Source organism: Bacillus rossius, chromosome 3, assembly GCF_032445375.1.
Source record: "Bacillus rossius redtenbacheri isolate Brsri chromosome 3, Brsri_v3, whole genome shotgun sequence".
Taxonomy (NCBI): Eukaryota; Metazoa; Arthropoda; class Insecta; order Phasmatodea; family Bacillidae; genus Bacillus; species Bacillus rossius.
The window spans coordinates 112,945,098-112,956,022 of NC_086332.1; the positions used below are offsets into that span (position 1 = coordinate 112,945,098).

Here is a 10,925-nt window from a genome sequence, read left to right on the forward strand (position 1 = left end):
CAAATCTCAACTCGAAGGTAACACATCATTCTTACATTGATGTACTGTCTCAAGATCTTGAATGACAATTTCTTGCAGCCCCGACTGGTTATTCCTTCTAAAAATCTGTGTGGGCACATTTCCAAACTGCCCGACGACTTTAGCTGAAGGCATCGTTTCTCTACGAAGAATAGCTTGGTCTGGAGCAATAGCATCCTTAGGTGTCACACAGTGGATTCCTCCCATGGCGTGGAAAGTATTCAAGCCATCTAAAGTATTTGTATTGAAGTCAGCATTGTCAAAGACAAACTGCGAGAATGCTCCTGCGAGGATTCCGATTGGTGGACGCATAATAGTTGATATTTCAAACAACACACATTCCCTGTACGATGCTAAAAATCCCAAAGCTGACAAAACGTCTAGTAGCTGCTGCGAGCCAAATTTCTTGTACAAATAAGTACCAACACCGATTTGCAATGCAGACAAAAATGACCGTGGTCTGGCATTTGCGATTATTGCATGGGCTATAGCCTTACATTTAACAAGCCATTTGTCAGTATTGCCACGTTTATGTTTGACAATCACTTGTTCGAGAAAACAGAGCAATTTTTTCGGTATTACTGTGTCAACGTCTTCGAGAAACTGATCTGAAGGTGGATATTCCTTTGTTTCGTAAACTTGGAGCGAATATCTTCCAAAATAATATTTGCTGCTGCTTGCACAACTCTTAAGCGTTCCTCCACCGCATCAGTTTTCTTCGAAGCATACCATGATTCTGTTAATATTTTAAAACCAGTGTTTCTGAAGCATATTAGAGTTCCTTTCTGTGTCACAACAATCAATATATCCTCGCCATATTTTTTCAATAACCGAGCTTTCACAGTTCTTGGATCTGGCCGGTAATCTTCTTCGATTACATGCATCAATTCATCCATGGAGAACTGGCATTCTTAACCGTTATTTCCTAAATACAAGTAAATCTCTTCCATGGCTTCATCAACGTTTGAAGCCGGTCGGTAGCCTCTTTTCTTTTCCGATTGTAGCGGACTGTACAATTTCTTCAAGCACTATCTGTGGTAGCGCGCCTCTACTGCAACCAAATCCTGTACATTGCATATGCGTTCAGAGATGGCTTTACCCCAGTCATCATGCCGGTTTTGGGCGCACATTAAAATGTTTTCTTTCATTGTCAGACTTCTTACTTCATATATTGTATCTCGGTCGCTTATTCGGGTTTTCTTCAAATTTACCAAATATTCTTCACTAATTTATAAATTGCATAAGAAACAAAACATTTTAAAGTCAAATGCTGGTGCAGTAGATCGTCGCGATGATGACGGTGCATCTTTTAACACAGTGTCGCTTTGCCCACGTCGTTTTGCTGCTGCGATAAGTTTTTCATTAATGTACTGTTTACGGCATGCATCATGCACAGTAACAGACTGTCGATTCACCAAAAACGTAGAACTCTTACCATTGTCTCGTTTTATGCTACTTTCACGAAATTTATCCATGCCTTTTTGTTTCACCTCAATTGTGGTTCCCTCGCTCAAGGTTCTTTCACAAATAAAGCACAAATACTCATTACTGTTCGCCATGGCCTGTGTGAGAAGCAACCACTGAACAACAAAGCACACTGGCCACTTTCTGCTGACTGCTGGTATTTGTCGTAGAAACAGGGGGGCCTGCAACAGATGCTGACGACCAGGTACGCCTATGTCCTTCTCTTCATATACAGGCTTCCCACCTCATGGCATGCTGTCATAAACCTGAGAGAAATTTATTTATAGAAGGATCTTCCATAGGTTCATGGGACAATTTGAAAACCCTTACAGGAACAAAAATGCAAAATGAAATGGTAGACACGATAGTGACAGGAGACAATATGGCGGCGGTTACATTCTTCAAGATGTCAGGAATGATCTAGAGATCCGAAGCCACCAATAACGTGCATCAGGATCCGCTATTTATCTCGGTTCAGGAAGGTGAACAAAACGTATTAATCATATTTATCAGATATTAAATATAAAATGCTTCAACTATCTGTACTGTGTGCATTATTTATATCGCATAAATGTGTTAATTTCAACAACTGAATGCCAGCAAACAAAAAAAAAAGTTAATATACACTTTGCTGTGTTTTTAATACATGTAAAACGTTTACAATTATAGCCAACGAGTTCCAGAAAAATATATTATAGACCACACATACGAGTAAATGATAATCACATTTTTAAACAATGCATCTGCATAAGATCCACATAGTCCTGTTAAGAGACCAAATAGCCACATAACACATAAGTATTAGTCATATGACCCCCATTACAAAGAATACCTAGTCTGAAGAACTTTGTATACTGCAAATAAGTAAAATTAAATGATCTGTAAATAACAAATTACTAGCAAAGAAATACTTTGTTTCGTTTAACATACAGTATTCATAGGCAGGCATGACATTTTCCCTGGAAATCACTATTATAAGCTTAAATAATACATTTTCACATTTTAAAAAAGTAATATCTCTTTACCTTTCTTATATTTAGCCGTATGTTTCTTAAAACCACATGTAAAAACTACCGCACGCATTGTCTGCAGGTCAAGTGAATCTTGTTTTCAACAATGGAAGTCCGAAGCAATGGTGCGCGGAGTTAATGCGCATTAAAAAACGCGGAACTCAACTCGTCCTGGGGTGGGGTGGAAAAGAGTTGGTAGAAGTAAGAGGTTTTTTTATTTCTTTATTGCATGAAACGTTTTTTCGTACGCTATTGGGCGGGAAATTGGTGAAACGTAGCTTGTAAATACTGATTTTCTACAGTTTATAACCACTCACTTGATGTTTTGGCCCTGTAACTCGGAAACTTTAGGTCTGACGAAAAAAACGCTTAGGAGTAATTTTGTAGAAAATGTTATCTTCTTCATTTTTTATCTTAAACATTTTTATATAAAATCTCCAGAAAATAAGTTATTTGCAAAAAAGCTAATTTGGGCACCATTTTTTCAAGATGGCGGCGGACGCGGCGGTCGTTCAAGGTCGCAAACTTAAGGTTATATACAGGACACCCAAGTCTTCAATCCTGCCAATTTTCAAAACTCCTCAACCTTTTGCACCAGAATACCTTTTTTATGTCTATAATGAGTGGACTATTGTGTTATTGTATAAAATTAAGGTGTATTATCACTAAAATTTTATGTTCATTTTATTTTAAAGCATTATAATGTGATATAAGTTCAAGGGTGATATTTACGGTGTAAAGTGAAAAATACTAAGAGCAAGCACAGTTGCTACAGACTTTTGCAAGGACAGAAAGAGACTGCAACTAAACAAATTATGTTATCTTTTTTTTTTTTTTTTTTGTGTATTTCAAGTATTATTAATTTGCATTATATGTTTGTCAAATCAGAGTATAAGGTAATTACAATAAGGTAGAGCAATTAGTCTTAAATTTCCTGTAGCGGCTCTGTAAACATATGTGTGTGTATATATATGATATATATATGTGTGTGTGTTTAACTTAATTAATTATTGTTTTAGCACCCTATGTGGTTTTTATCTGTATATATGTCAAACTATATTCTTCATGTGTTTTAAGTACTTATTGAGTTTGTGCATGTGGGATGACCTAAGGTTAATTCATAACAGTTTATATGGTATTTATATTAGGATTCATTTAGTCTTTGCTGTATATCTTATTAAAGATTTGATATTCCGTTTCCTGCTATGTTTTGCATCATTGCACATTTTAACAGTCTTCCAGTATTTTATCCGCTCGCCAAGTAGGAAGTTGAAGTTCTTCTATTGTTCCTCTTAGGATAGTTTCTCGTACTCCGGTGGAAGTAAGGGAATAGCAGGACCAAGAAGAGGAGAATGGAAGGTTCTGAGCACGGATTATGCACGTTCAAGACGTCTCCAGTGTGAGGGTCGGTCCCACTGATCCAGGGACCCTGCATGGGTACATGAAGCTGCGCGGCAACCGCGAGTTTATGTAGCTTTGCTAGCAGTACAAGTTGAAGAAGTCTGTTTTCTTCACATAAACTTAGGTAGTCGTAGTCTCTTCCATAGCACATCCGCGTCGATCAATGTCCGCCCTCGTGTATTTCAAGGCTTCAGTCCAAGCGGAGCACTTTTTACACATGTTGTAATGGGTGAGACAAACCCTTTATAGCAGTTTGCAGCCCAACCTGATGGAAGAGAGCATCATTCCAGTCACGGTACATTCTACAGAGTCGTAGTTGTAGATTTTTTCTACACAGAAAGTAGGCATCTATCCTCATCCGGCAAAGAACAGCACCAGAGGTCCTGTAACACCAGAGCTTCAGCACCCTATCCCTGTGTTACGCCAAATATACTTATCCCCGTAAACCGTGTGTACACCTGAGGCTGATACCAATTCTCAGGATGAACAAAAATTTTTACATTAGCTTTTCAATGGGTCGTCCTGCATGTAAGTAATAACTATTCAAAGAGTTTATAGAGTATATAATTAAGACATGTAACATTTTATTGCAATGTGTAAGTTCACTAACTTATTCCTACCTAAATAGTTCACGTAATTTTTTTGCAGTATTGAAATAGAGACACAAAATTTAAAATATGAATTGTTTTATTTCAGTTAATTACTATTTTATATACTATCTCAATCCATGATCCAAGAATTGATCAGATGAGTTTTGATTAATATTATAGTGGCAATTAAATAATGTTTGTATTATTATATTATTTGTGAATAAGTTAATTTATGTCCCGTAAATAAGAGAGTTTCTAGTCATTTTAAAAATGTAACAGGCTCTCTGGTGTTATTCATCACTCCTGCATGCTCTGCATTGCTTGCTGGGATAGAGTCACATACAGATAGAGAATAGAAAAAGTGTATGAAAAAAATCTTTGCTACCGTGAACATTTTTTTTTATTTTTTTTTAATGTTTTCTAGATTAAAGATGTATTCTGTGTTCCGACTAAAGCCTAGGCTACATTCACGATAGCATGCAATGATCTTGTAGATTGCACAGCTGCACACGTGCACAGCACACAATTAAAAGCTACATTCCTCGCACAACACAGTAATTCATAACATTCCAATTTATTTCCCCCCACATTTATGTGTTTTAAAAATTTTCATTTTCAAATGTTTACTCTGTAATGTTCTCCAGAACGACTCGGAGCTGTTTGGGAGGACCGTACGAGTGAACCTGGCCAAGCCGCAGAAGATCAAGGAGGGCTCGTCGAAGCCTGTGTGGTCGGACGACACCTGGCTGCAGCAGCACGCCGGGGAGACCTTGGACAAGGGCAAGGACAAGGATGTGGACCAGGACAGTGACTCCGCAGCGGCCAAGAGAACGGGAGAAACCTCCGACACGGTCAGCTATTTTGTTACGGCATCCTTACATGCATTTTATTGTATTTTTGCATCTGGCTGCATCAGGGTCAAGAAAACATGGTTTCTTCATGTTTTATTTGTATGTTGTAGCGTGATGGTTCTGGAACATACCTATGTTGCGGGGGAAGCAGGGTAATGATCAGGGTTACTAAACATAGCAACAGGTAGTTAATTAACAAATTGTTGTTACACAAGTGTCACGTGTGCTATTCTCTGTGTCACTTTTGTCGTCTGCTGTTGATGTCACAGTTGGTTCAGCAGGTAGAAGATACATGCTGCTGATGTCAGGAGCACTGGTGTTATTATAATATAAAAATCCAATTGTGGTAGCTGTGGACTGAACCGAGGGATGCAGTATGTGCTGCAAACTCGTATTTTTGGCACAATTTCTAATTTGAATTTTTTTTAAAAATTAAATAATGTCACCAGTCATTTCTCCCTGCAAGAACTTAAACTTGTTCCTCATTCTGCACACTCCTATTCAATCTTTATCAGACCTGTCCCCCCAAATTTTCCCAGCCCTAGATCCAATGTTTGTCGAGTCTTCTGTCAGTCAGACTCAGTATCACTTGATCTCCGCCTTGGCGCATGGACATTGCCTGTAATTCGCCCCCGATCCGTGACGAGAACTGCTACGAATTGCAAGCTCTCAGGGCAGACCTGTTCCAAGACCTCGCCTGATGCGAGCACTCCTTGACATGCGCGCGAATCATCTTCGCCAAAGTATAGTCACACCTCCGGGTTCTTTAGAGCATCTTTCCCACTGGCATTGCAGTTTTAATCCCTCCCCCCCTCTCCAAGTTTTCCTGGGAACTCTGCCTCGGGGCTTTGACCTGCTACTAACCCAGCCAGGGTCGGCCTGTCCCCAATGCCACGACACTAGTCCCAAAAGTACATGCTTATGCCACCTAGCTGGGAGTTTGAACGCCTGCCCTCTGGCGTCTCCCGAAGTAAAAAGTTCCTCTTAGTTCCTTCCCAGGCCACCAGAACGCTGGCTCAGTCCTCTCCATAAGCTACATGCTACTAGCAGCCGCCTCACACAAGTTGACATCTACTCGGTTCAGCCACACCTCAGTAGGTGGCGCTGACATCGGGCAGTACCACCAACTTCGAGATATCTAAGTCTGCCTTTCTCGACAATCACCTCGGTGATTTTCGGTACCTTTCGGTTTGAAAACAGAAGTCTCCCCCCTTTCTTTCTTTAACGTCACCTTTTTAATTACGAGTCTCGGCCGCCCCAAACGTACTGCACTGCACGGCGCGCCGCGATTCGGGACTGACTGCATAGTATCTACATCATCGGGATGCCTCTCCATTCTTTTCTTTTAAGATGTGATTAGACAAGACAAGGGATGATTCCCACAAAGGTAGTGTTTAGGCATTAGTCTGTGCATGTAGGTCTAGCCCAAATAGTGTTCATAAATATTTATTTAAATTTTTAATCATGAAAACATCCGCGACAACCGCGAGATCGCGAACTCAGAACAACCAGGCAGATCCTGGAAGACATCACCCTGTTTGGTGAGTTTTTACGACCATCACTCCCCGACCATCATCGTGACTAGAAGGCATTTTCTGCCTATTTCACCAACTGTCTGTGAGTCAGTCCTGAACGTATGTGTTTCGGATCTATTCACAGACAGGGTCCAAGTGCTGGACCAGGGACCGAGTGCTAGACCTGGGTACTTTTCCAAGGACCAGATCAGTCTCCATGGGCCAGATGACTTAAGGCTGTTCCACTTCGCATAGCAACCTTCAAAGCACCAGCCTTTCAGTTTTTAAAACCTTTTCGGACTAGCATCCAACCACGACGTTTCTCAAATCAGGAATCCTGAAGCTCCATAAGACTCTTTAAAATGTTTATTTGTCACAAACTGTGTTTAATATATATAATTGTCTAATACAGGCCAGCCCATTGTTTTATTAATGTTATCTTAAATCCATGTTATATGTGTTTTCTGTTAATCAAACTATATTATATATCTATATTAGGTAATGGAAAATAACCAAAAGTAAAATAAAAACAGACAAACTAATGTCTGGATGAAGTCATTATCTTACCTTCTGAAACCAAAAGAACCACTGGTTACACTCAGGAATCAGGTGAGACTGACAAGGCGAATCAAGGCATACTTGAGTTGGCATGTAAAAGGCATTTAGCCACTATGCTATTGCTGCTAGTAGGCATTCCATTAAGTGCATTATATCTATGCACAGAGTGCACACTGAAGGTAATATTCCCCAAGTGCCATGTTGGATTCAGCAACCACCATGTTCTGTAGGTGTAGTGCGGAGGCATTCTTTTATGTGCATGAGACACATATGTGAGTCTCATAAGAAAGTTTCAATTACTAATTTGATGTGTCTTTATAATTTATATTCAATTAATATAAGCTCTGATTTATATGTGTACTTTTTTCTTTTAAATAAAACAGTGGAGAATGTATTAATTATTTTATAAGGATAGCCGGCTTGCTCTTATATACTTAGTTTACTAAACAAAAAAAAAGTTTATATTTGTAATAAGGTGTAATGTATTTATTTAAATTAGGGCATGCTATAGTATAAGGTAAATTAAAATTTGACTATATCCCCAAAAAAGCAAGCCATTCTCCTTGCGGAGACACGAGGTTAACTGCACTGAAGAAGACATTTACTCCGTGGAAGGTATTTACTCGGCAGACACTAACATTTCCAATCATGAAGCCAAACCATGTTTAAAGAGCGAATGAACAAGGTAGCTATAATTTCAGAAAACTACGAGGGTTATTTTTTTTTCAACCTCCGATCGGCTGTAGTAAAAAAACAGGAATGAATTGGGAAATTATTTTAATGTCAAAAGAAACGTACATCTTTACTCTATTTTTCCACATAATCACCGTTCAGATTGAGGCATTTGTCGTACCGATGCACCAGCTTTCCAATACCCTCTGCATAAAATGATGCCTCCTGCCTATTCAGCCACGTTTTAACAGTGCCCTGCAGTGTGATTACAGTCTCATTTCTCCATGGCATGCCCATTAATCGATACCCTAATCGCTCATACACGAATTGACATGTCTCGTAGTGTTTACCCCCTTCCACCAACCACGTGGAGCGGCCAACTCACACCTCAGTTGAAGCTTGGTTATGGGAATGTCAACATGGCTGCAACGATAAACTGTACGGCGAAATGCGAGCTGCGTGGAGTCATCCGTTTCTTACAGGCAGAAGGGCACACTGCAGCAGAAATCCATCGCTGAATGAGTGTTGTGTACGGTGAAAACTTTATGAGCGATGGCGTTGTGCGAGAGTGGTGTCGGAAACTCCGCGAAGGCCGTATTGATGTTCATGATGAAGGTGGCCAAGGAAGGAAGTCGGTAGCAACAGATGAAACAGTTCAGAGAGTTGATGCAGTTGTTCGTGAGAGACGTCGATTTCACGATTTCAGAACTGTCTGAACAATTTCCGCTCATTTCAAGGTCAGCCCTATACGCCATTGTTACAGACAATCTCGGATACAGGAAAATCTGTGCCCGATGGGTACCCAAGATGTTGACTGACATCAACAAGGAGCGGTGAATGGCATAAGCCTTGTTTTTGCTGCATTACGCAGACGATGGTGAACACTTTTTGACTCAAATTGTGACAGGTGATGAAACATGGATTCATTTCGATAATGAAGAAACAAAACTTCAATCACAACAGTGGATGCACACCTATTCTCCAAACAAGCCGAAAAAGTTCAAACGGACATTCAGCACCAAGAAACAGATGGCTACAGTGTTCTGGGATCACCAAGGTGTGCTACTGGTTGATTTCATGGAGCCAGGGACAACAATCAATGCTGCTGCATACTGCGCGACACTACGACGGCTAAGACAGTCGATACGCAACACGCGGAGAGGAATGCTGACATCTGGTGTTGTCTTGCTTCATGACAACGCCCGACCGCATAGTGCCGCCGTAACACAACTCCTTGCAAGATTTTGATGGGAAGTGTTTGATCACCCTCCTTACAGTCCGGATTTGGCACAGAGTGACTATCACCTTTTCCCTACGTTGAAAAAGTGGCTTGGAGGACGACGCTTCAACACCAATGATGAACTGCAGAGCACTGTTAAAACGTGGCTGAATAAGCAGGAGGCATCATTTTATGCAGAGGGTATTGGAAAGCTGGTGCATCGGTACGACAAATGCCTCAATCTGCACGGTGATTATGTGGAAAAATAGAGTAAAGATGTACGTTTCTTTTGACATTAAAATAATTTCCCAATTCATTCCCGTTTTTTTATTACAGCCGATCAGAGGTTGAAAAAAAAACCTCGTATAAGCATTTGCTTTCTGAAGACTGTGTCAGCAATTTGCTTTGGGGGCATAAATATCCACATCTTGCTTCAGCTTATATCTCACCTCATATCACCCTCCCTAATTTTCAGCTTTTTTCCCTATTCCCACATTTCTTTTTTATACATTCAGCAGTCAGTCATCTTACAATGTAATTGTGACTCTGCTGACTTTGCCTCCAAATCTAGGTAGTAGGAAAACACCAGCACTCTCATTATATCCTGCTCGGAGGAATGTCTGGGTTTAAAGCACACAACATAGCTTTATTTTGCCTCGCCCACTGACTCCTGAGAAGGATGTAGGAAAACACTGGCATTCTCTCATCCCCTGCTCGGAACAATATCTTGATATAAGGCACATTACATCGCTCTATTTTGCTTCCCTAGCTGACCCCCGAGGGTGTTTTTAAGAAAAAACCAGCACTCTTTCATTATCCTCTTTTCGGATGTCTGGTAAATAGGCACACTACAACATAGCTCTATTTTGTCTCACCATCTGGGGAGGCAAAAAAGAGCAATGAAGTGTGCCTTATATTAAGATAGCATTCTGTGCAGGGGATCATATGACAATGCCAGTGTTTTCCTACAACCTTTCTCAGTTGTCAGCTGGGGAGGAAAAATTATTATCTATTTTGTGTGCCTTATACCCACCTATCCGAGCAGGAGATAATGAGAGAATGCTGGTGTTTTCCTTCAACCACCCTCGGGAATAAGCTGGGTAGGCAAAATAGAGCTATTTTAAGTGCCTTATAATAAATCATCAGAGCATGAGATAGTGAGTGATTGCTGTTTTTTCCTACTACCACCCTCGGGAATGAGTTGGGGAGACACAATAATCCTATGCAGTGGCGTAGCCAGAATTTGTGAATGGGGGGTGTTAAGAAGCATGCCCCTCCCCCTCCCCCTCTGTATTAATGCGGGGGGTCTGGGGGTCCTCCCCCGGGAAAATTTTGGATTTTAAGGTGTAAAATAGTGCTATTTTAGCAGTTTTTCGGTACTTAAATTTAAATATTGTAATGGTAAAAATTTTATTAATTTTAATATGAAATTTGTTTGAGTGATGAAAAAGAAATTAATTAAAGATTTGGTGCTAAGGGTGGCGGGGGGGTTTGAACCCCTAAAACCCCCCCCTGGCTACGCCCCTGATCCTATGTTGTGTGCCTTAACCCCAGGCATACGAGCAGGGGATAGTGAAAGAGGACTGGTGTTTTCTTACAACACTTGAGAGTCATCTGGGGAGGCACGA

The 10,925-nt window shown here is 40.5% G+C and overlaps 1 protein-coding gene across 2 annotated transcripts in view; it reads left to right on the plus strand.

Moving 5' to 3' along the window:
• The window catches only part of LOC134531151 (peptidyl-prolyl cis-trans isomerase E), a 55,074-nt gene that overhangs the window by 16,157 nt on the left and 27,992 nt on the right, over positions 1-10,925 (plus strand). For both annotated transcript variants that reach the window (XM_063366771.1, XM_063366772.1), the window contains exon 3: positions 5,128-5,334. In XM_063366771.1, coding sequence (XP_063222841.1) covers positions 5,128-5,334 — 207 coding nt within the window. The remainder of the gene's footprint in view (positions 1-5,127; positions 5,335-10,925) is intronic.